Source organism: Triticum dicoccoides, chromosome 2B (assembly GCF_002162155.2).
Source record: "Triticum dicoccoides isolate Atlit2015 ecotype Zavitan chromosome 2B, WEW_v2.0, whole genome shotgun sequence".
NCBI lineage: Eukaryota > Viridiplantae > Streptophyta > Magnoliopsida > Poales > Poaceae > Triticum > Triticum dicoccoides.
Genome location: NC_041383.1, coordinates 23,784,777 through 23,810,249, shown reverse-complemented (window position 1 = coordinate 23,810,249; position 25,473 = coordinate 23,784,777). Strand labels below are relative to the sequence as shown.

Below are 25,473 nucleotides of genomic sequence, written 5' to 3'. Positions count from 1 at the left end.
CCTTTTGTTAGGTCAAAGCGGAGGTGATTTTAATGGTGGCAACGATGGGTAATTTGTTCTAACTTTGAGTATAACAACAGTACATCTAGGATATAGGTTGTGATTTTTTGTCTTATTAGGCTAGATGTTTCTAAATTTTGTGGGAATTTCTAGCCTGTTTTCTTATTTTTGACCCATATTGTGCTTTTAGTATGTAATAGATACACTAATTGTGTCATTGCATCACATCAAATCATGCATAAATAGAATAATAAACTGGGTGCAGCGTGTAGATAAACATAAAGATATATATGCCACTTATTATTATAGTCTCTTACATAGCAGGGCCGACAAGCCAAATGTTTGGATAATGAAGTAGAAGTAATTAAATACTCAAGTTACAAATAACGTGACCTTATGATGCCCTAGAAACCACAGACAACTACCAAACATGTATTACCACACATATGCAAAGGTACGTCCATGCAAATACATGTTGATGGACATATGGCATGCATATCTCAGTTGCTTTCCAGATGACGTCTCTTATAGTTTACCAGCACTTTCCCTTTAGGCTCTAACATGAACTTGCTCCAATCTGTCTTGGGAAAAGGAGAAGTGAGTTTGAGTTCAAAATTTCTCAGCAAATGGCTCCATATAATTTTAATTTGCAAGAAAGCATAGGCCTCCCCGGGACAAACATGGCTTCCACCGCCAAATATTGCGTATGAGAATTTACCACCAACTTTATCCTCCTCTCTTCCAGGACGAAAACGGTATGGGTCATACACTTCAGGGTCCTTGTAAATGTGTGATAACTTACTGGTTAGCATTACAAGATTTACTAAGGTGTCACCTTTCGGGATGCCATATTCAGTTCCTTCTTTTGTCCTCACAGTGATATTCTTTTGTGTTTGGCGAATCAAACCTAGTGTCGCTGGATGCATGCGTCCTGCCTCTTTGATAGAACTATGCAATGTCTCCATCTTTGACAAGACATTATAGTCTATCTTGTCCTTATATTTTCTCATTATTTCCCTTTGCTCTTCCACAACAACATCTAAAAACTTTGTATGGGTCAATAGGCAAGCTCCTGTCCAGGTGGATACAATTGAGCTTGTGTGTTTTCCAGCAAATATCAATGCGATGATCATCCCGGCGACCGCCGCTTCTGTTGTACGATGACCGTCTTTATACCTAGAGTCCATCAATTTCTGGAGGACATCTTGCTCGACACGGCCGCATGTCTTTCTTGACCTCATAATATCATAAACAATCTCTATAAGTCTGATTCGTGCTTTGTCTCGTCGGTGGTTTGCCGGAACAGGGAAATATGGGAGCATGAAACTCACCAAGTTCACCCCCCCTTCGATTCCACTAAACAATGTGTAAATCTCACCAAATAGCTTTTCTCTAACCTCATTTCCAAGTAAGCATTGACTTGAGATCAACATGAGTATCTGGTTGAGCTCATCTTTCAGATCGACTACCCCCTCTTCTCCCCATTTCGCAAAGTAGTCTTGTGGAAAATATATAGCATGCATTATGACAACGCCGGCTAGTTGAATTAACATATATAGCAAATTAGCATGCACCACGAGTTTGTCTACACATATAATATCGTGAAATACCATAACGTTCTAGGGAAGGCTTGAATAATGAGCGTATTGTGCAATCGTGTTCATGCTAATGAACTACATGTAACACTACTACGAAGGAAACCAATTTTTTGTCAAATTAATATTATTCTTTCAAGTACAATAATTTCATATGGGAACATGTCTGTATCCATGTTTCAAAGTTTCAACAATGTTTCCAAAATTTTGGTAATTTCATGGGTACCAAAATACTTGTTGCCACATAAATTTATACTATATTCAAACCTAATTCAAATTTTTAGTAAATTAAAGTAACTTTAGATGAAATAATTATGAAGTAAAATCTGGATTTTATAAAAATATGTGGTACCAAAATTCTAAACCCTGCCCCTACCAAATATCAGGGGAAATAAGTAAATACATCTAAGGAAGGAACAATGTATCTAATTATTAATACTGTATCACCTTTGTTTTGATAGTTGTTTTGTTACAAGAAATGATTTTTCTGATAATTTTTATTGTTTTATTTTCATATCATTTTGCGATAGCATCCAAATTTCTGTGTAAAATACACCGACATATAAGGACAAAGTGGAAAAAAAGTATTGTATCTGTTTGTTTATTTATGTATTGTACCCTTCTATAAACCAAATTTGATGAACATGGAGACTAAACTAGTTTTATCTATAGCACTTTTTCGACAAATAGTAAACTTTATTTACTCAATATGAAGTATCAACTGGATTTATCTATGGAACGTATGTACTGCTCTAAATTGTGTAGATTTCATGATAGTTGTAGACCTATAAGAAATATAAACACTTTTTCCAGAATACATTGATTGTTTACTAGAAAAAAAGCGATCAAAGTTCATTGTTTTTTTCACTAACAAACAGTTTTTTTAACTTGCAAAAAGTATTAGAATTTTTGGATTGGACTGTAGACGAATTTGTCATAAAAAGTCACACCACATACCTATTCTTACAAGTTCTGCTTACATATTCACAATAACATATGGGCTCAAAGTTGCTCTCTTGAGACTTAGCAAAGTGAGAAGCATCATCTATTTAGAAATGGATAGAATCACATGAAGTAGCAAATTAGGTTCCTTAATTATTAATTTTTTAGCATACAAACTGACTTTGTTGATTATATTAAACAAACTACAGGACATTGGACAGAACAGACTGCAACAAAAACGAAATCAGAGTCAAAGTTGCTCCCATTCAAAATTTCAAAGCAAAACAAGTCATCTATTTAGAAATGGCTATAACTACTAAGGTTGGTTATTTGATAGTACTGCATGGATTAATTTCAACTTATGTTCAGAAATCCAATAATGTGAGGAGGCACGATGTCTAATATATCCTTACCTCCACTTCACGAAGCATGGGGTCAACATGGCTCCTCAGCTGCGATGGCCTTAGAGCGTCAATGAAGAAGTGAATCTCCTGGATTCGGGTGCTGTAATCTACGGCAAATCCGTTCTCCAGGCCAAACATGGGCACAGTGAACTCAAACGTATTACCTTGGGAAACCTCGGACTCCGAACCTTGAAAGAAAAGACCAGAGACCTCTGGCCCAACCAAGAAGCTTATTCTTTTCCAAAGAAAACTTATTGTGAACACACTACCAAACTTGTTATATAGATAGGTCATTGTAACTTCGGGGCCCTTTGTACACAAGGTAGGTAAGAGTTTTAGGAGAGCAATTATATTGAGCATAGGTGGAGGTGATCGTGTACACCCTGGATCGGAGGTAACTCTTGCATTTGCAACCTTAATGATTATTGCAGTGATGAGAAAAATAGCTAGGAACAACCACATGGCGTCAATTGTCAAGTCCATGTTGCTATCGTCCATAGTTTCTGTCGGTACTGCAAGAACATGAAAATCATGAGTACAAAGCTAAATGTTTTGTTACTACTCGATAAACTTCATGAGTGTGTCTTTAATCAAAAAAAATATGTTTTGAAGGAAAAGTATAAGAGCAACTCTAGCAAAGTTGCGATATATGTGGTCACCAAAATGCATACGGAGGCTAGCTAGGCGACGCGCAAACTCAGGATCGCCATGTCTCCGCCTGCAAAATTTGGGACTGATACGTCCCCGACATATCTATAATTTTTTATTGTTCCATGCTATTAAAGTATCAATCTTGGGTGTTTTATATACATTTACAAGCAACTTTATATTATTTTTTGGGACTAACCTATTAACTTAGTGCCCAGTGCCAGTTGTTGTTTTTTGCTTGTTTTTGGTTTCGCAGAATATCAGTACCAAACGAAGTCCAAATGCCACAAAACATTTTGGAGATTTTTTGGACATAAGGGACACTAGAAGCTTCGGGAGAAGAACAGACGAGGGAGCATGGGCCCACGACCAACCAGGGCGCGCCCTGATGGGTTGTGGGGCCCACAGAGTTCCCTTTGACCTAACTCCGCCTCTATAAATACCCATAAATCAAGAAACCAACAGGGGAGTCCAAGAAATACTTTTTACGCTGTCGCAAGCTTCTACTCTCGAGAGATCCCATCTGGGAACCTTTTTTGGCACTCTGCCGGAGGGGGGGATCGATCACAAAGGGGTTCTTCATCAACCTTGCTGCCCCTCCGGTGATGTGTGAGTAGTTTACCACAGAGCTATGGGTCCAGAGTTAGTAGCTAGATGGCTTCTTCTCTCTCAATGTTTCTCAATACAATGCTCTCCTTGTTGTTTTTGGAGATCTATTTGATGTAATGACTTTTTGTGGTGTGTTTGTTGAGATCCGATGAATTGTGAGTTTATGATCGGATCCATCCATGAATATTATTTGAGTTTTCTCTGAACTCTTTTATGCATGATTAATATAGCTTCGTATTTCTTCTCCGATTTATTGGCTTGGTTTGGCCAACTAGATTGATTTATCTTGCCATGGGAAGATGTGCTTTGTAATGGGTTCGATATTGCGGTGCTCAATCCCAGCGACATAAAGGGACATGACACGTATGTATCGTTTCTATTAAGGATAAAAAGATGGGGTTTATTCATACATGAGTGTATTTTGTCTACATCATGTCATCTTGCTTAATCCATTACTCCGTTTTTTCATGAACTTAATACACTAGATGCATGCTGGATAGTGGTCGATGTATGGAGTAATAGTAGTAGATACAAAATCGTTTCAGTCTACTAATCTTGGACGTGATGCATATGTATGATCACTATCTTGGATATCGTCATAATTATTTGTTTTTCTATCAATTGCTCAACAGTAATTTGTCTACCCACCATATGCTATTTTCTTGAGAGAAGCCTTTAGTGAAAACTATGGCCCCCGGGTCTATCTTTTATCATATAAAAATCCTAAAAATACCTTGCTGCAATTTTCTTTTATTTATTTTATTTTGTATTTTTGTCAGATATATCTATCAAAAGCTATACAATTTAATCTTGCTCGTAACCGTTGAGGGATTGACAACCCCTCTACATGTTGGGTTGCAAGTATTTGTTGTTTGTGTACAGGTGTTGTTTACATAGTGTTGCTTGGTTCTCCTACTGGATTGATAACCTTGATTTCATAACTGAAGAAAATACTTATCTCTACTGTACTGTATCATCCCCTCTTCGGGAAAATCCCAACGCAACTCACAAGTAGCACGGGCCCACTCATCAATGGGACATCCTTTCCCCCCAATCCCCCTTCCAGCTCCATATGAGGAGGGGGCGATATGAAGTTTCCTACGCGCTAAACAGTTTTGTTGGATGTAGTGCACTCCAAAAGTTGGCCTCAAGACAACAAATACGAAGGCTGGGAGACTAGATATGGAGGACACTCCATAATGCATGGCAATAGCAACCCATATGGCGACTCTGCTAACCTCCATACAGGCCACTATTATGGAGCTCCAGAGCGTATGGTAACTCTGCTCGAGTTTCTCTAAGGTTGACCATAAGTAGGAAACCAATTTGTTTATCCCAGGACATGAATACAAGTGACCAAGGCGAACTATCTAATTAATATTTGACTGCCAATATGGCAATACTTCAGACAATCGCTAGTTTCTCAAGTGTCATATCTACTATGCATATTGTATTGATAGTAATTTTACGCATATGGCATATCAATTTCCATAAAAGACGAACCTCGGTAAAATGAAATGTGCTTAGACCAAAATATACCCACAAGTAAAAAATGATAATGCACTAAATTTAACATATTGCCTCAATTTTATAGCTTACTAAGTTCTCCTATGTTCTTTACTTTATCCACCGCACGGTTGAGTTACTTACTTTTAATCACTCTCCATTAATTCAATCACCATTACGCCTTCATTTGGAATCAACTAATAACTTACGGGCACATTACCATGAACTTCTACAAAGGGCAAATGACCATTTCTTCGTCTCTTCGTGGATTGATACCCTTACTTCAGAAAGCAGTAACAACTAAAATATGCACGTCCCTTACAACGAAAAGTCCATTCTGCACCCGAGCTCATATGCTCCCGCATGAACAGTAAAATCGAAAAAAAATCAAAAAAAATTCCAAAAATTCCAAAAAAAATTTAAGATAAACATTGACAAAAGTTCTAAGTGCCTGCAAAAATTCATCATGAAATCACATTCCTGTAAGGTGTGGCAAAAAAACAAATTCAGTGCTTCAAAATGCATTTGAAAGTAGCTTTTTCAGAGTACTATTTTTGTTTTTTTTTTGCCACGCCTTCTAGGAATGTGATTTCATGACGAATTTTTGCAGGCACTTAAAACTTTTGTCAATGTTTCTCTCAAAAAAAAATTGGAATTTTTTGAATTTTTTTTGATTTTTTTTCGATTTTACTGTTCATGCGGGATCATATGAGCTCGGGTGCAGATTAGCCACGTCCCACTTACAAGCCATTAGTTGTCTTCCTAGGGATGTGTTGTTGGCCATCCCCATGGTGTACAATGGTCGTAGCTAGCCCAAGAGGTGTGGCACCCAACCCGGTGACAAACGATGTTGGTGTTCGGCCCTAGGGAAACGTCGGCTGAGCCCATGGCGTGCAGCCGTGGCAGCTAAGTTGTGGGAGCAATTAATAAAGAGTACTTTTTGGGGAGCCCCCGCAAGGGTTATTTGAGGTGGGATGAGAGTGTGCCACTTGACGCACTTTCAGCCGCCGCACATGTCGCGCTCTGGGCGCTCCCTTCGAGTTTTTTTCACATGAGTTTTCGGCTTTTTAGATGGTTTTTCCCCACTTTTTTGGCTTTTCGGTCTTCCCCGGTCTTTCTTAGGTTTTGGACAAAAGAAATTGTATGTGTGAAAAAATATGTTTTTTTGCCTCCGTGAGAGGAACAGTCGTGCCTCTTGGAAACGAAAAAAATGTGCTTTCTTTTTTCCCTTAGCGAGGGCACGGATTTGCTTCCCCGAGAGGCACAGTCGTGCCTCTCAAAAACGAAATAAAAACATGTTTTTTTTTCCGCGAGAGGCATGGATTTCCTTCCACGAGAGGCACAGCCGTGCCTCTCAGAAACGAAAAAAAATGTGTTTTCTTTTTCTCTTATCCTTGCGCGGGAGGCACGGATTTGCTTCTGTGAGAGGCACGACTTTGCCTCTCATGTTGCGACAAGTGACACACATGCAGTGTGCCATTGGTCGTAACTTGGGGAGGTGGGAGTGACCTTCATAAAAAGTGATCCTTAATTAATGATTTCACTAAGTTGTGAATGACGTGACACAAAGCATGGACTCCGCTCATGTCGAGATTAGTATTAGGGACCCTTTGTATTATTAACCGGTTACTATACGTATATGCAGTGAGATAATCAATTTATGCTCACATTTCATTCTAGCACTGGGGACTCCAGCTCTATCTATACCTATAAGCAATGGACCCTAGAAGCAAATGGAGTAAGTCCGATGGAACACTCAGATTGGAAAATATAAGTATACTGGTAGGCATCGATGATAAAAAGCTTGGAAACTAGTTCAAATCGAACTCAAAAGCAACTAGGCGATCCAACTTTCATTGAAGCAGCTTCCCTGGAACTAGCTGCCATCGTATCAGTTGGTGCCATTTCTTCTCTTGGAGGCAGGGCAATAGATTAAGATTAGGCGGTATGCGAAGGGACTGTAGGGCTTAGGTTGTGGGTGAGCGCAACTTCAATAGGTCGAGGGGAGGAAGAGAAGAAAAAATAGCTATTTCACCTGGTGTCGTAATAACCACTATTTTCAAGTTTGAAGGCATAAGTGCAGCAGAGATCTTCTTTCATTTAAGAAGAAGCCATCGTAAAGAAGAGGAAACAAGGCATTTAAGGGACACTGACTCCTATTATTTTCTCCAGGTCTGCTTTGCCTAAATCGGCGGAGACTTAGCTTATTATGTTTCGGGAGTTTACCTAGCTTAGAGAATAAGAAAATCTATCTCTAAAGGGGGCGGTACAACTATTCTGGGTTAGAGCATCTCCAGCCCCAGAAAGGCCTCCCCAAGCGATTTATTCGCGTCGGCGCCGAAAACACGGCCCAGTCGCGTCCCCAGGAACCCGATTTTTACCGGCTTGGGCCGAAATCAGCGCCGGCTGACCCAACCCGAACCCGACGCGCCGGGCGAATCGTTTTTGGCGCGGAAGGACCACGGGCCCGCCGAGTCAGCGAGATGGGTGCTTCGTCGCCCTCATCGCCTCGGTTCCCACGGGAATCAATGCCAAGGTTGCCGCGCTGCCGCCGTTGGTCAGTCTTGCCATTGATTCCTCACGGGCGACGCGTCACTGGGCGGCGCGCCGACGCCTCCCCTCCTGCGCACGCGTACACACGGGCGCGTCTATATAAGCCGGTGGCCTCCCTCACCTCCGGCCACACCAAGCCCTAGCCGCTGAGCTTTCCCTCTCCCATGCGTCGCCGTCGAGCCATCCCTCTTCCTCCCCTGTGCGCCGCCTCCGATCCCTCCCCCACCAACAGCCCGATGGCCGAGCGTTTCCCCGGCGACGAGGCGGCGGCCAACGGCTTCGGCCGCCGCTCGCTTCGCAAACAGGAGCTGTAGCTCCTTTTCGAGGCCAACATCTCGACGCCGCCGGACATGCGCGCCGGGCCGACGGGGTGGCGGCTCAGCAACGGGGGAGTTCCTGTTCCCCGTTGCCCGACGCCGTGGCTCGCCCCTCCTACTTCGCCGCCGAGGTGGAGATCATGCACGCCTCCCTCACCGACGAGCAGCGCGCCCTCCCCCAGTACGCCGCCGACAACCACGCGGCGTGGGTGGCGTACTTCGAGCGCCGTCAACAGCAGAGGCTGGTGTCCACCAACGGGGTGTCGGTGGTGGGCAGCACGAAGAACAGCGAGGGGCGCCGCCTGTGGTGGGGCGTCCCCAGCCGCACGCTCGAGGGCGTGCTAATGCACCTTGAGGGCGGCAACAATCCGCCGCTGGCGTACCCTCCCCCAGCGAGGGCGGCCGCCCCGGCCCACCACCGACACGTCAGGCAATGGATGCCCAGGAGGTTCGGCTCCTCCTCTTCTTCCTCCTCGCACTCTTCTTCCCACTCCTCCGGCTCTCCGGCGCTGCTCGGCATCAAGGCCGAGTCCGCGGCGGAGACGCCCCTCGGCCGGCGCACCCACATCGCCGGCATCGTCATCAACGAGGGCGGCCAGCGCGCCTCCTCATCGGCTCCTCCGTGCTTCGTCAAGCCAAAGACGGAGCCGGGGCTCGCGCCGGTGAAGACGGAGCCGGGTCTCCCCGTCGTGAAGACGGAGCACGGTGACGTGGAGGTCAACGATGACGCGGCCCTGGAATGGGCGCGCAAGGACTCCCTGAAGATGGCGATGGAGTGCCAGTGCGCCGCCCTGCGGCGGTTCGAGCAGCGCCGCCGGGGCCGCGACGAAGGAGGAGTCGTCGTTATCGAGGACAGCGACGACGACGACACGCCGCCGCCACCAGTCCGCGTTGGCGACGCCGGTCAGGGGTCCACCAGGGACGGCCCCGTCAAGGAGGAGAAGGCCGCCGCCGACGACGGCGGCGAGGATGGCGGCGACAACGACGACTACTCGGCGTTCAGCGGTTTCTTTTTTTAGTTATATTTGCTATGTGCCGCCGAACATGTCAATATATGCCAAAGCTTGCCGAAGTTTAGTCGTGTTTAACCAAATTTCGCCGAACTTTTTAAAAAAAAATTATGCGCATCTGGGGACGGCCCTGGGACCGACGACTGGGGACAAACTCGCCCTCAGGCCCTTTTTTGCGCCGGCTCGCCCCAGGCGGCGATTTTAGGCGCCCCTGGAGGCCAACGGCTGGAGATGCTCTTAGAGGAGGTTGAAGAGAGAATAGCTAAAATAGCATGTTGGGTAGGCAAGTGCGGGTGGCTACGGTCAAAGTGAATATGTCTTGTTTCGGTTAGTGATTTCGAGTAATTTCAGGGCACGTTATATACTAATAAAAGTTACAAAACAAATTGCACAACATACACAGGGTGGTGGTGGGTGGGCGAGGAATCACCCAGGGTGTGGGAAGGGTGAGCGGTAGATGTGAGCCTAGCGAGAATACAACAAGTAAGAGGAAAATGCTTGAAAATATGAATAATAAATTTGCGTGCACACGGTCACCCGCAGTGGAGCAAAACCAATGTGAACAGAAAAACTGATTTCTGCTAAGCTAAGCAATAATTTAGTGTCGACTTGGCAAGATGCAGTTATACTACAAATGCCACACTAATTTTAAATTGAGATGTCTAATGCAGCTAACTTTTTTGCAAGAAAAGAGTCAATTACACCATGGGTGTCTGAACTTGGCGAGGAAAGTCAGTTTGGTGCTAAAACTTGTGGCGTACATTGAACCGGTGACAGAACTTGGCTTGAACGTTCATCGACGGTGCTAATCGTGTTTGTATACGCATAGAGTGATGACGAGGCACGCCAACATGGCGTGGGACCCAGTGTCAATGACCGGAAAGCACATGCAAGGGCGTGTGCCTCTGTTTTTTGTGAAACCCACCCTGGAATTTTATTTTACTCACAAAATGACACTCAATTTTTTTTCTTGAAAAAACGAATGAAACGTCACTATGGCACTTGGGCCCCACTAGTCAGGGCAAAAAATGGGACGCAAAATAATGCTGCGCACAGTATCGAACACACGACATGTTCCCATCTGGCTGGACAGGCTGACCGCCACACCAAGTATCACTTTCGGTCAAAGTACAATTTGTATCCTTAATTTTTTGAGACAAATTTGTATCCTTAATGGACTGAATATAAACGAACGCCCACATAAGGCTTAAGTGTGCAGCAGTCACCACGGCCCATTTGCAGATGTTAGTTTTTCTTCTTTTCCTAGAATTCTGTAAAAATATCTAAATTAATAATAATATTCATACAAATGTTCACCGCAGCCCATCTCGTTTATGGTGGATGTAGGGGCTGTTGTGCCCAGTTAAACTGATATATGGTGTCGCCAGGTTTTCATCCTGCAGTGGGTAATCTCGATGGCGAGTGCTCACAGTGGGTTTCCCGATGATGCTCCAACCCGCTCTCCCCTCTCCTGTCTCTTTTTCTGGACTAATGTATTTACGTTATGTCACAGTAATGGAAACGGGTTATGCCCGGTTTAAAAAAATGTTTGTAACTATAAAAACTGTTCTTATTTAAAAGAATGTTCATTTTATCCCAAAAATATTCACATATTATTTAAAACAAACATAGAATTGAAACAATATTTATAAATTATAAAAATATTATTTCAAAATATATTCATTTATTTATAGGCTATATTAGTGCGTTCATCGAAAGTATTCGTGTATTATCTTTACCAGACATATTATTATTTATAATAATGTTTACATAATTTAAAGAAAAATAAAAAATTTAAAATAATAAATGTGAATATTGTTAGTATTTATGAACTAACAAAATATCATGTGAAAAATGGTCCGCGGCTGCTGCTGCCCATTTAAGCCCCATTTTCGTGCTCACATATTGCTAATTAAGTATGTCTATCCCACGAGGTATGAAGGCAGACTTGGAGGCGTGGCTAGCACGGACCCCATTTTAAGTTGAGGTCGCAGGTTCGAGTGCCCGCTGTCACTTTTGCCATATTGGTTTCCTCTTTGTACTGTTTTCTGCAGGGTGGGCCCCAACTGTCATAGAGACGTAGCTACATTTTAGGGATTTGTCTAAGAAAAAACAAGTGGCTTTTCCATGATGATAAAAATCCAGGGTGTTTTCCAAAAAAATCAAACCACACGCCCTTGTCTCTAACTACCTGTCACTGAAACTGGGTCCCACGCCACATTGGCATGCCTCGTCAGCACTCTGTGCGTATATAAATGTGATTTGCACCGTAGATGCACATCGAAGCTAAGTTTTGTCACCGGTTCAATGTACGCCGCAAGTTTTAGCATCAAACTGACTTTTCTCGCCAACTTCAGACACCTGTGGTGTAATTGACTCGCAAGAAAATGCCGCTAACTAACTTCAAAGAACTCAGAATCATAGAAACAATACAAGAGTTGACTCATCGAGCATACCTGAACTAGAACTTCAACTCCTCGAAGTGTTATGCTTCCTGAACTCGTTCGGTATGGCCTCCATATATTATATAGGGAGATCGAGATTCCAAAAGAAAAAAATCATTTGCACGCTTGAAATCAGTCTACAGAGTAAGTTAGGCATTCATTTAGTGTCCGTTTAAGAACTGCCAACTGCCAACCACCACAGATTTGTCTTTCAAGGAAAAATATACCAGACTGAAACTTGTCGTACCAGGCTACCAGCCATTCTGTGGCATGCATTCGTCCACGTTTATCAGCGACGCAGAGCTCGGGATTCCGAGCATGTGCTACGGATTAAAAATACTGTACTGACTTTAGTTCTTTCAAACAGTATTGGAGTATAATTGGTTTGATGCCAAAAATTGGCGTGCCAACATCTGGCAAATGTCAAATTTTGGCTAGTGCTTGACTGGCTACCATATTTACTTGCCAACCTCACAAAATGTTATCATTTGTTGGCAACTTTTGACATTGCCAATTGTTGGCTTACCAAGTATTGGCAATGCCAAATGTTGGCATCAAACCAATTATGCTCTTGATTCATTTAAATAGAACAGTAACTACCGAAACAAAGAGAAAATCGCATCTATAGATGACAGGACTATTATGTACTACACACTTAAAGTTACGTGAAAAGTTTTCTATTTTTGTGGCAAGTCAACAAAACAAACTGAGATCATTTTCTAGCTCTTATTCTTGTACTTTTCTTGCAAAGTACAAATCAATGTATCTTCTCGCAGTTATGTTTCAGAAAATTCGGAAAATTAGAGCATCGCCATGGATCGGGGAAGATGTTATTGCTTGGGGTCCTCGGAAGCTGGGAGTCTTCACAGTAAAATCAGCTTATGATCTTGTCTTGGAAGAATCCTGTAGACCATCCGCCGTTGGTTCTAGTTCGGCTACAGATGGACGACATATGTTTTTTTTAGAACGAAGGTTCGACAGGAGCCCAGCTTTGAATTAACAAAGCCATCAACTGGCGAGGAATTACAACCATCATTACATCTTCCAACACCACACACAAAGAAAAGAAAACAACAACGACTGAAAGATAAAGGGGAGCCTGGTACACGGCTTACATCACAACCCACGCTGCAAGCAACTAAAAATTGGAGAAAGAGAAGCACCGCTTGCATAGTGAGAAGCTGCCTCAAATTGGGTGTGACGGTGGTTAAAGTTTGATATCCTCTTGGAATCGCGCGCGGGAGCGACTAGATTGCCAAGGCCTTTTCCGTAAACTGAACTTATTTCCTATGCTAACCTTGTTGACCCAAGTTAATCAAGCCCATCAAAATCAAACTAAAGGAGCAAATTGATAAAAAGTAGTACCATTTTGTGCTTTGACACTTCATCACGTTCTCTTTTTGATAGAACATATTGATCATCAAACATCTACATTATTTATAACCCCTAGAAAATATCTACTCCCTCTATTCCTAAACATACGACGTTTTGATAGTTCAATTTGAACTACCAAAACGTCATATAGCATATATTTAGGAACGGAGGGAGTACATTTAAGTTAGCGCTTTCTTCTGTCTTGCCCCTTGCTGAAAACACACCATATTCCAAGCTGCCTAACACACCAAGCAGAAAAGGCATTTTTCACTTTCCATCAATTATTAGAAACAGCTCCAAAAACGAAAAGAAACAACGAACTCCCCCAGCCCGGCCACATCAGTGAGGTGAACAAAATCACCGCAGTGCTTACCATTCCTCCATGCGGCCGAGCCCAACAGCAGCTGCCCACTACCCACGGCCTTCAGTCCTCAGTCAGCGCCCCTCAGGAACAGAGCAGAATGGCCAGAGTTTCGTCTGTTTTAGTCCCACCTCGGCTACTCCAGCGTTTGCATTCCACCTCTTAGAGCATCTCTAGCAGACCCCTTAAATCACAAATTATAAAATTGGGATACGGGTTGGAAAAAGTGCATTTTAAGGGTTTATTTTAGCTGCGGCCGAACATACTGTAAAACAAACTGTAAACTGAAATAAAGAGCTCCTTCCTCCAGTCCGTCCGCTGCTGCCCCTTCCCCAGCCGGCTACGCCGGCCGTGTCCAACCCCGTCGGTCGCACCCCATCGCCCGCAGGCCATGCCACGTCGCTCGTTGGCCGAGCCCCGTCGCCCGTCGGCCGCGTCCCGGCCCTGTCGGCTGCTTCCCATCACCGCACCGGCCGCACCCAGCCTCGCCGGCCACGCCCCGTCGCCTCCATCGTCCGCGCCCAGCCTTGCCGGCCATGCCCCGCCGCCTCGGCCTTCCGCGCCGTGCTCTATTGCCAGCCGAGTCGTGCCCCTTTGCCTGCCACGCCGGGAGGATTCCGGCGGTCAGGCTGAGGTCATGGGAGGCCACGGCTATGTCGAGCTCGTCCAATTCGAACTGGCGGCGATCTATTGCGTCGCCTAGCGGCCTTTTCCAGTGAGCAGTGATGAATTCCGGCGAGTTTAGGGCGAATGTCGGCAAACTCCGTGGCGGCGTGTTTGCTCCGACGAGGTTTGACCGGTATACGGGGCCCCCTAGATTCGGCCTTCCAACCTCCAAAGATAAGGGTTTCGGGTGTGCATTTGCGATGGCCCTTAAAAATTTTATGGGTTGGACCACTTTTACGGTTTTTGTTATGGACATTTTTTCGCCCAAAATTATAAATCACAAAAAAATTACGGGTTTGACCACTTATGCAGGTTCTGCTAGAGATGCTCTTAAGTGGGCAGTCAGCTGAGTAGGCGTGCCCAAATGGAGGCACACCCAGCGCACGAGAGCCATGAGGTGCCTCGTGTCGTGGTGGTAACATGTGCGGCATGCACATTTAGCATAACAACCCAAGAATTAATGATTAAAACGCCACCGTCTAGCTAAGCAAGCATATGACAAATATGCTCGGCAATCCTTTTTTTTAACCTTTTGCTGTAGCATGATAACATTTGCGATATGCCTACTCCAGACAGAAAATTCACCTCACGAGATATATTGAACTAATGAGCTATGCCATGTGCTTTGTTTGAACTCATGAACCGGTGATGTTTTTAGTGATTGTTTCTCTTGTTTTCCTCGATATATAGATTGGATTCACCTCACGCATATATTCTCCTTGATTAATTTATTGGCTGAAACAAGTGAACATACAGCTGTGATCTCCTTTTGTTTCAGCATCAATCTTTGTTTCAGCATCAATCAATATTTGCAAAAGAAACAATCAGCATGTCTAGCTGGGCACTAGGCAACCTGGGACCTGTGTATATAGCATGGTAGGCAACTCAGTTCAAACAAAACTTTATTATTATTATTTATTGTATATATCAGGGTGGTTTGCTCTACGAACATTCTGTCGAGAAACTTGGCACATCATTCAACGAAGAATCCAAATTATCTCAAAAAAAAGAGACAAAAGAATTCAAATTATTAAATTATTGGAGTTCTGTTTAGATAAGTCAATTCACATTATTCGAAAGCCTTATTATTTGTTTGTTTGTTGCCTGGAAAACTAAAACTCATGAGTTTTGGATGCTCATTGCTGTTGGAAAATGAATATCAAAGGCAAATTACAAACCTAATAGAACAATTGATTCTTTGGCATCCTCAAAGAAAGAAAGCATAATAGAATGGCTTGACTGACTGTGAAAGATAGTTTGCTAAAAATCAGAGACACCTTAGTGATGGCATGTAATCTCTTTTCCAAGTCATTAAAAAACATTTTCAGGAAATGACAAGGATGTAGCTTGTGCCACGTCACTGATCCGTGGCATGGTCTGCCACCTCACTGATCCATGGCATCACCTTCCCTCTGGCTTCTTTCTTCCAAGTCCAAACCACCTTCTTCTAAGACCATCTCTCATCACTATATATACTAGAGGTAGCAATCCATCCGCGTGCAGGATGCGCGTGCGACTTATGACTTAGGGACTTGGATGGGCGAGGAGAGGAGAGGGGAGGACACAGACTGAAGCAAGTTCATTTCACTTTTTGCATCGTAGGTTCAGCACTACTAGGGTGTATGCATTTGTAGGTTCATGCCATGGAATTCTAAGATGATGCTGCTTGTTTCCTATCCACATGCTCAAGATTTGCCTACTCCAGACTGAATGCTTGTTTCCAAGAGCATATGCTGAAACTGAATATGCCGGCACCACCAGCCGCCGTAGCTCCACCGTCCACCTCAGCGGCACCCGTGCCGGAGCACATGAGGGTAGAGCTGGGATGGGGCGACGGTGTCTTTCTCCTTGTCGTCGTCGGCCAAGCTAACGCCTACACCACGGCCTAAACCATTGTGCTTGTGAAGTATCGCGGCAGGCAAGCACGCTGAATGACTGAAACATATCCTCTCCTCGGTGGAAGCTTGACGGGGCGGCCATCTTGGTGTCTTTCTCCTTGCCGCCGTCGTCCACGTTGGACACCGAGTAGCACCAGTTGACGATCAGCTGCGACAGCAGGGACGTCTTGTGGGTGTCGACTTGCCATGCCACGGCTGCTCCTGAACAGGTTCTTGAGCTTGCCTTCTGCGTCAACAGTGTGCTCAAAGAAACTACAAGACACGAGCTCCCAGCAAATGGAACGACCAGCGGGCAACACTGTAGCTTGCTTGTTGCGAGCCTTACGGCTGTGTCGCCTCAAGAAACAGTCTGGTTCGCCGTCCAACCGACTTTGTACTCCTCTAATGCCGGATAGGGGATTGGTTAGAAATGCCCTAACCATGTTGCTGCTCCACAGGTCCTCGGGGAGAAGGGTGGCAAAGTCGGGTCGCTGGCGTCTGCAATGGCGGTGGCGGAGCATCCGCGCTTGTTCTCGAGCTCGTGTAGAAGATCCTGTGACATTGAGCATATACAAGGTAAAGGTTGGCAGTGGGCCCTATTTCAGGTGCTACTGTGTCAACATGTAAAATTGTTTTGTGACTGTAGGCATATCTGATAAGTAATTGTTTTTGAAATTTTGGGCCAGTTTTCAGGGTGACCTTTGTACTCCCGTTTTCGTGACTGTAGCTATCTGGATGCTATAAGCTTAATAATTATCTCAATAAAGCAATATCTGTTTGCGCTGCGGAACTCCATTTTACGTATTTGTATACATTTCTCCATTGCGCTGCGGAACCAGGGTCAGTTTTGCGGTTGCTGAACTGTGTTGCGATATGATCTGCTGTGAAAAACAGTCATGGAACTAGAGATAAAAAAAATTCAACTTGAAAACCTAGAGATAAATGGTTCAAACTAGCACCAAAATAGGCAAAAATTGTCCTTCGTTCGCCCGTTGCTGAACTGTGTTGTGGTATAGACTGCTTTGAAAAAATAGTCATGAAACTAGATTTTTTTTTTGAGAGGTGCTAGGCGTACGATGAATTTTTGTCCGATGCTGTACGACTTTGCTCAGTCACCCTCCGATCAAATCTATGCATCAACAGCAATCGTTGGATCACTGGGTCAGCCGTGAATCGTACCTACGAAGTCGTAAGCAGAGCAATACCGATTTTTTTTTTCAACTGTAAAATCTAGAAATGGATTGGTTAATCAACCAGTGTCAAACGCAGCCGCCTATCATTATTACATTTCTTCTCCATGCGGCCCAGCACAGTAGGTAATTGCATTTCACATCCAGAGCACTGAGGCAATCAAAATTACTTTTTGTTAGACAAGGCAGTCAAAATTACTGCAGTGCTTACTCCGGTATGAATCCGAATTTCTCGCGGACCCAGCCCAGCAGCAGCTGCTCACAGCCCACAGCCTTCACGCCTCAGCCCCTCCACGCGAATGCCGAATGGGAATGGACAGAGTTTCCTTGTTGTTTAGTCCCACATCGGCCACTCAGTGGTGTGAGAAGCACCTCTTAAGTGAGCAGTGAGCTGAGTAGGCGTGCCAGAATGGAGGCACACCAAGCACACGAGCGTGCTGTGGTGGTTCCGTGTGCGGCATGCACACCCAGCATACAAAGTCAAGGATTAATGATTGAGGCCACCGTCTAGCTAAGCACGCATATGTCAAATATGCTCGGCAATCTTTTTTCTTTTTACTCTGTTTATTTATGTGTTACAAACGTTTGACACTTCTCGTGTAAGTTGCTGTTCACTGCGAGAGTATATTAGCTAGCCAAATACAGCAGTTTTTTTTTTAACCACCGTCTAGCTAAGCAAGCATATGACAAAAATATGCTCGGCAATCTTTTATTAACCTTTTTTTATTAGCTAAGCAGCATAATTTTCAAACATATCTCAAGTACAGAAGATTGCCTGTACTCAGTTTTTCAAACACATTTCAGGTAAAGAAGATTGCTTGTATTCAGAGTACATTAGCTAGCCAAAGAGTGGTTATAAGAAACACATCGTTTGTATTTATTTTTCTTTTTGAGGGAAGATTATCTGTACTGTAGCATGATAACATTTGCCGGCACGCCATGGAATTCGAAGATCATGCTGCTTCCTATCCATATGTTCAAGATGTGCATACTCCAGACTACCTGAAAATTGCAGCTTGATATGCCTACTCCAGACTGCCTGAAAAATTCAGAAAACGCATAACTAGCTGTTCAGGTTGCCTACTTCGAACGAACTGCCTGACAGTTCAGAATTCTGTTTCCATGAGCTCAAATACGAACCAGAGATTGCACGGAAGAAGAGAAATGCACAACGCGTAGCCGGATGGCGTTTCCTGATTGACATAGCGGTTCGAACAAGCAATGAAACTGTATTCTCTGTGTTGTTACCATTTACTGCAGCTAAAGTGAACCGAAGACAATGAAAACAGAGAGAAAAATATAACACGATGTTACCAATGAATGAACACCACCACCACCACCATGAAGTGCAAACACGCTGGAGTAACAGTTGGACACAGCACGAAGATCGCATGATGACTGAGCAGCGAGCACTCACGCCTACACCAAGGCCTAAACCACTGTACTTGTGAGATGTCGCGGCAGACGAACATGCTGATGAATAACTGATGTATCCTCTCAGTGGAAGCTTGACGGGGCGGCCCTTTCTCCTTGCCGGCGTCGTCGACGTTGGACACCGAGTAGTCCTCGTCCTTCACGGCCAGGAGCACCAGGACTGCGAGCAGCGGGTAGCTGACGGTGCACAGGCCCCAGTTGACGATCAGCTGCGACAGCAGGGACGTCTTGTGGGTGTCGACCTGCCATGCCACGGCTGCTCCTGCGCTCTGCACACCCTTGTAGAAGCCGACGTATCTGCATTATAAGTTGGAAATTTTATTCAGACAGCTACTTGATATATTGACCAACACATATTGCATATACTTTTGTTCAGAAGAGCAATTTTTATTGACCAACACCAACACCAACACCAAATGCATTATGCATGAGTATGCCCACCTTGTACTTGAAAGAAATAGCAAATGCATGCTAAGAATGATGCATGCGACTGTCCATACTTCAGAAAGTATTACTTACACACCAAGGCCTCTTCACACAGACTATGACACTAAGGACCATTTTAGTTTATTTCTTAGGACCGGCCTATGGAGAGCAACATTGTGAATTTATTCTAAGAAAAGAGAAGAAAAAGGTGGCTGAATAAAAATCCTTATCTATCACAACCTACCAGGAATCGAATTTATTGTTGTAAGCACATTCCTATCAATATACAGAAGCAGAACAGGTGGGCAAGAATTTCTGAAGCTGGATAACACTAGGTTTCAGACAGCAGGCAAGACTCTCACACCTAATTTCAAGAGGGGGAAAGAATGAGACTGAAATGATGTTTCCCTTTTGTCTTAACTAGTTAGTACTCCCTCCGTCCGGAATTACTTGTCATCAAAATGGATGAAAATGGATGTATCTAGAACTAAAATACATCTAGATACATCCATTTCAATGACAAGTATTTCCGGACGGAGGGAGTATCTGCCGTGATGGTCATGGCACTTCAAGCCCCCCCAGGTCATCACACACACTCACTTCAGTTAAGTACTACTCCCTCCGCCCTAACTTTGTACTAAATCAGCGACAATTATTTTAGGATGGAGGGAGTATATTACAAGAAAAGATCACCCCGTTTCCACACTGATGATGATTCACATGGCATGCTTCAAGCATTTTAATATTGAACCTAGCCGTGTAAAGTTAGTGGACTCTCCAAAATTTAAGGAGTATCTTATCCAATGTGGAACTTTCCTAAGCAGTCTGCTAGTATCAAACAGAGTGAGAACTATCAGTTCAGAAGGAAATGTGTTCTATCAAACAGTGGCTTCTAGTTAACCAATTCAGCATTTTATATTCACAATTCAGCATTTTATGTTTAAATAATCCTATTTATCCCAGATACCAAATTAACAGTTAACCAATTCAAGTATATAGTATCTTAAACAAGGTTAAGATTGGTCATTATTAGTACCCAATATGACTATGAGTGGATCATGATAAATTGTTACCAATCCAAAATCTGCCAGGAACTGAATTCATCAGACATGCACTGTATTGGAGTGTGTACCTGCTGAGGGTTTGCTAGTCGTTGGCGAGCGCGCCGATGTCCAGTAGATGAGGCTCTGGAGTGTCCAGCAGCATGGCGACGGCGGCGACCCCTCAAGAATGCGAACACAGGTTACCTCACCATTTCTCCATGCGGCCCAGCCCAGTAGCAGCTGCTCACACAGGTCAGACTGCTCAGTGCTCACAGCCTTCAGACTTCAGCCCCTCAAGAATGGACACAGTTTTGTTTAGTCCCACCTCGGCCACTCGAGCGTGCGAGAACCACCTCTTAAGTGAGCAGTCAGCTCACTGGGCGTGCCCAAATGGAGGCACACCAAACACACGAGCGCCGTCAGGTGGCTCGTGCTGTGGTGGTTCCGTGCGCGGCATGCACACTCAGCATACAAACTCAAGGATTAATGATTGAGGCCACCGTCTAGCTAAGCAAGCATATGACAAATATGCTCGGCAATCTTTTTTTAAGCTTTTTTATTAGCTTATTAAGCAGCATGCCAAAATTTTCGGACATACTATTTCAAGAACAGAAGATTGCTTGCATTCAGAGTATATTAGCATATCGTCTGTGTTTTTTTTTTCCTTTCCGAGAGAGGATTGTCTGTGCTGTAGCATGATAACATTTGCCAGCACGCCATGGAATTCCGAGAGCATGCTGCTTCCTATCCATAATATGCTCAGCATATGCCTACTCCAGACTGAAAATTCACAGAAAATTCAGAAAACGCAGAACTATCTATCTGCAGTTCAGGATTCCGTTTCCGTTGGATCAAATACGAGCCGGAAGTCGCACGGAAGAAGAGAAGCGCGCAACGCAGAACTGGTTACCATTTCTTGACTGAACAAGCAATGAAACTGTATACTGTATACTGCAGCTCAAATGAACTGAAGACAATAAAAACAGAGAAAAAGTTAACACATGATGTTACCAGTAAACACCACCACCACCATGAACCACACACACACTGGAGTAACAATCTGACACAACACGAAGATTGCTCAGCCACGGTCGAGCAGCGAGCACTCACGCCTACACCGCGGTCTAAACCATTGTGCTCGAGAGATGTTGCGGCAGGCGAACACGCGGATGAATAACTGAAATGTATCCTCTTCTCAGTGGAAGCTTGATGGCGCGGCCATCTTGGTCTCTTTCTCCTTGCCGCCGTCGTCGACATTGGACACGGAGTAGTCCTCGTCCTTCACGGCCAGGAGCACCAGGACGGCCAGCAGCGGGTAGCTGACGGTGCACAGCCCCCAGTTGACGATCAGCTGCGACAGCAGGGATGTCTTGTGGGTGTCCACCTGCCATGCCACGGCTGCTCCTGCGCTTTGCACACCCTTGTAGAAACCAACGTATCTGCAACACAAGTTGGAAATTTATTCAGACAATTATTTGATTGACAAACACAAGTTGAAAATTTATTTAGACAATTATTTGATTGACAAACACCGATTGCATATACGACTTTTGTTCAGAAGAGCAATTTTATTGAGCAACACCAACACCAAATGCATTATGCATGAGGAATTGAGGATACATCATGCTAAGGATGATGCATGAGACGACTGTTCAGACTTGAGAAAGGATTACTTACACACCAAGGCCTCTTCACACAGACTATGACACTAAGGACCATTTTAGTTTTTTTTTTTTAGGACCGGCCTATGGAGAGCAACGTTGTGAATTTATTCTCATAAAAGAGAAGGAAAATGTAGCTGGATAAGAAGAATCCTTATCCATCACAACCTATAAGGTATCAAATTTATTGGGTGTAAGCACCAAACCTGAAAGACCACTCTTTCGTCTAAGGATGCCTAACTGCCGCACCGATCATTCATTCATTCATTCATTCAGGGGTTTCTATCAGTAGCGGCAGATTTTTCTGATGCATTAAATTGGGCAAGAATTTCTGAAGATGGATAACACTAGTAGGTTTCAGACAGCAAACAAGACTCTGACATCTAAATTCCAAAGGGGGAAAATGTGAGACTGAAATGTTGATTCCCCTGTAATCAGATTTTGGAAGGGGGCAGAATTCAGAAGTCAAGGCATCATTTTGCCTTAACAAAGGGAGTATCTGTCGTGATGGTCATGGTAAGGTCATCACACTTCAGTTAAGTGTAGTACTACTAGTCTTTTACATGAAAAAGTTGACCCCCTTTTCCACACTGATGATGATTCAGATGGCATATTTCATCAAGCATTTTAATATTGAACCAAAGGCCTAGACGTGTAAAGTCAGTGGACTCTCCTTCCAAAGTTTAAGGAGCATCTTATCTAGTACTGTACTTTGAAACTTTCCTAAAGCAGTGGATTCTACTAGTTAACACGAGCACTATATATTTAAATAATGCTATTTATCCCAAATACTAACTTAACAGTTAACCAATTCAAGTACAGACAGTATTATGATAAATTGTTGCCAATCCAAAATCAGTGAGGGATTGAATTCATCAGACATATAGTACTGCATTGGAGATTGGAGTATGTACCTGCTGAGGATCTGGGTGTCGTTTGCGAGGGCGCCGATGATCCAGTAGATGAGGCTCTGGAAGATGGCGTCCATGAGGCCGTAGCTGAAGTAGAGCAGGAACGGTCCGGCGTAGCGGCTGCCCTGCTTGAAGTCGATCTTGTCGGGGAACTCGCCGTCGAGGTATCTCAATTGATTCGCGAGGCCGCCGGCCCAGATGGCGGTGCCGAGTACGGCGACGGCGGCGACGCCCATGAGCCCCCGCTTCCGGCGGCTGGCGAAGCCGAAGTCGAGGAAGTAGCCGATGCCGGCGGAGCCGAGCATCTGGGCGCCCCAGTAGAAGACGTTGTTGAGGCCCTTGGTCCGGAGCGTGAAGAGGAGGCCGTTGACGTTGTTGAACTGGTAGGTGTAGAAGAAGTTGCTGGCCCATGCCGCCGGCAGGATGAGCAGCATCCTCCAGTTGGCGAAGAGCTTGATGATCTCCCACCCCTCCGTGGACACCGAGGAGTAGGTCACCCTGGTGGCTCGCGTGCCGTCGTCGCGGACGATCCTGGCGGGCGGGAGGACGAGGAAGGTGAGCGCGGCGCCGAGCAGCATGAAGGCGATGAAGGCCGCGTAGGTGGCGTCGTTCACGCTGCCGGCGTCGGTGCGGGCGTAGTTGAAGGAGAAGGGGAGGAGGCCGCCCAGCACGCCGCCGAGGTTGAAGAGGCACCAGAAGAGCGAGATGTAGCTGCCCCGGCGGTTGGGCGGCGGGTAGGAGGTCATGATGGCGCCCTGCGCCGCCCAGAGCAGGCCCGCGCCGGCGCCGAGCAGCGCGCCCGCCGTGATGGGGAACGTCTGGGACTTGTGGTGGTTGTAGTAGAGGAAGGAGGCGGCGTAGAGCGGGTAGGTGAGGGACCCCAGGAGCAGCGTGAGGCGCGGGCCGAGCAGGTTGTGCGCGGCGCCGCCGAGGACGCCGAAGACGGCGAAGCAGGCGTAGAGCGCCGTGTTGGCGTTGTCGGCCGTGGTGTGGTCGAACTGCCCGCCGCCGCCCAGCCCGGACAGCGCGTTGAACATGCCCGGGCAGCAGAAGCACACCAGCCCGATCAGCGACACCTGGACCAGCGGCGAGTTGTACCGCAGGCCGGGGCCGGGCGGCGCCTCCGTCCCCTGCGGGGACCCGGCCTCCGGCAGCTCCCTCGACACGGCCATTTCGTGCCTCTGAACGAACGGGCCGGCGGAGAGGAGTGAGGACGGCAGGTGAGTGGGTGGAGACAAATCGGCGAGGTGGAAGACGATCGGCGGAGGTGGTGGTATTTATAGATGGGATCTTGGTGGCTCCTCTGCCTGATTCTGTTGCGAGAAGGGGGAGAAAGAGACGGCGACATTGAGGAGGAGCAGAGGGCGACATTTGGAGCATCATTAGTCAGTGATGATTGCATTTACTCAGTATATTTGGAAACTTAATTACTACCCATTTATCAGTTTAGATATGTACATCGTCTTTAATATGGATATTTATTTGTGGGAGTAATAAGCAAAGATTGTTACAAAGTTTTTCTCTCTTTTGTTTTTGAAATTTTCGAAAAGATGTTCGATGTGGCAAAAAAAAAAGGACCACAATAGTTGGCGAACGTTCGCTGGGAGGGGTGGTATTTGTGAGCGTTTTCTGGAAAGAACATTTTGCGGCAAAACAAGCAGAATTTGCCATCTCCTACCACCTAAAAATGCCTTAGAAAACATTCACTTGTCATCCCCTCCCAGAAAACGTTCGCCACTTAGTATTTCCGAAAAGGGGGCCCCACTCAAATTTTTGAACCTTTTTTGTTTCCATTCATTCTTTTTGGTGCGGCAAAGGGGGAGACAGACAAATTTTGAATGTAGGATTTGTGACATTTGGTTTGGAGCATCATCGCCGATTGGAATGCACACAAAACTAATTTTTGCGAGACATGACATTCTATTTTCATAAGTTCCTATTACAAATCATCATGATCTCCATAACACATATACGAGTTGGAAGGAGATTTGTGTGCACACGAGATGAGCAGCAGAGATGAGAAGGGGTGAAAGATAGCAGAGTGGATATGCCGATTTGAAGAATCACCAAACTACATATGGTAAACAACTATTAATTTTCACAAGGGATATTCCGGCATTTTAACAATGGTTGCTAGGTACGAAGAATTTCTTTCTGTGGGACTTGGCAGTCCTTCCACTCAATTTGTTCAACACACAAGCGGGTATATATATGGCATATACAGTACAATACAAGACACAAAGGCACATAAGAGGATTTGTGGCTCTCGGGTGTGCCACACCCCCTAGCTATATGAATATAGCATTAAAAACCTATTAGAAAATTTTAAAAATTCAAAAAATTTGTAATATGAAACCTGGGTGCCTGTTGTACACCCATGTTCATTTTCATGGGGAATGGGTGCCCATGTTAATGTCAGTAAAAAGAACAAAAGAAATTGTATTTATAGAAGAAACAATTGGATGTAACATATGTCGGACCGGAATTCCCGGGCACCCATCC

The 25,473-nt window shown here is 44.9% G+C and overlaps 2 protein-coding genes across 2 annotated transcripts; both read right to left on the bottom strand.

Annotated features, from left to right (window-relative positions):
* Positions 1-341: 341 nt before the first annotated feature.
* Positions 342-3,424, bottom strand: LOC119366884 (obtusifoliol 14-alpha demethylase-like). Its single transcript, XM_037632573.1, has 4 exons — positions 2,951-3,424; positions 2,576-2,640; positions 2,351-2,425; positions 342-1,503 (listed from the first exon to the last, which is right to left on the bottom strand). The coding sequence occupies exons 1-4, from the start codon at positions 3,422-3,424 to the stop codon at positions 501-503; spliced, it is 1,617 nt and encodes a 538-aa protein (XP_037488470.1). The 3' UTR covers positions 342-500.
* Positions 3,425-21,283: 17,859 nt separating this feature from the next.
* Positions 21,284-24,390, bottom strand: LOC119361870 (UNC93-like protein 1). Its single transcript, XM_037627028.1, has 2 exons — positions 22,975-24,390; positions 21,284-21,838 (listed from the first exon to the last, which is right to left on the bottom strand). The coding sequence occupies exons 1-2, from the start codon at positions 24,141-24,143 to the stop codon at positions 21,595-21,597; spliced, it is 1,413 nt and encodes a 470-aa protein (XP_037482925.1). The 5' UTR covers positions 24,144-24,390; the 3' UTR covers positions 21,284-21,594.
* Between the last annotated feature and the right edge of the window lie 1,083 nt (positions 24,391-25,473).

Excerpts from the sequence above, each read along its gene's own strand:
- LOC119366884 (XM_037632573.1), bottom strand. The coding sequence starts at position 3,424 with ATGGACTTGACAATTGACGCCATGTGGTTGTTCCTAGCTATTTTTCTC. Across the intron at positions 2,641-2,950 it reads CCATGCTTCGTGAAGTGGAG|ATGATGCTTCTCACTTTGCT; the intron begins GTAAGGATATAT and ends ATTTCTAAATAG. Across the intron at positions 1,504-2,350 it reads ATCATGAAATCTACACAATT|ACAAGACTACTTTGCGAAAT; the intron begins TAGAGCAGTACA and ends TATATATTTTCC.
- LOC119361870 (XM_037627028.1), bottom strand. The coding sequence starts at position 24,143 with ATGGCCGTGTCGAGGGAGCTGCCGGAGGCCGGGTCCCCGCAGGGGACG. Across the intron at positions 21,839-22,974 it reads GACACCCAGATCCTCAGCAG|ATACGTTGGTTTCTACAAGG; the intron begins GTACATACTCCA and ends CTTGTGTTGCAG.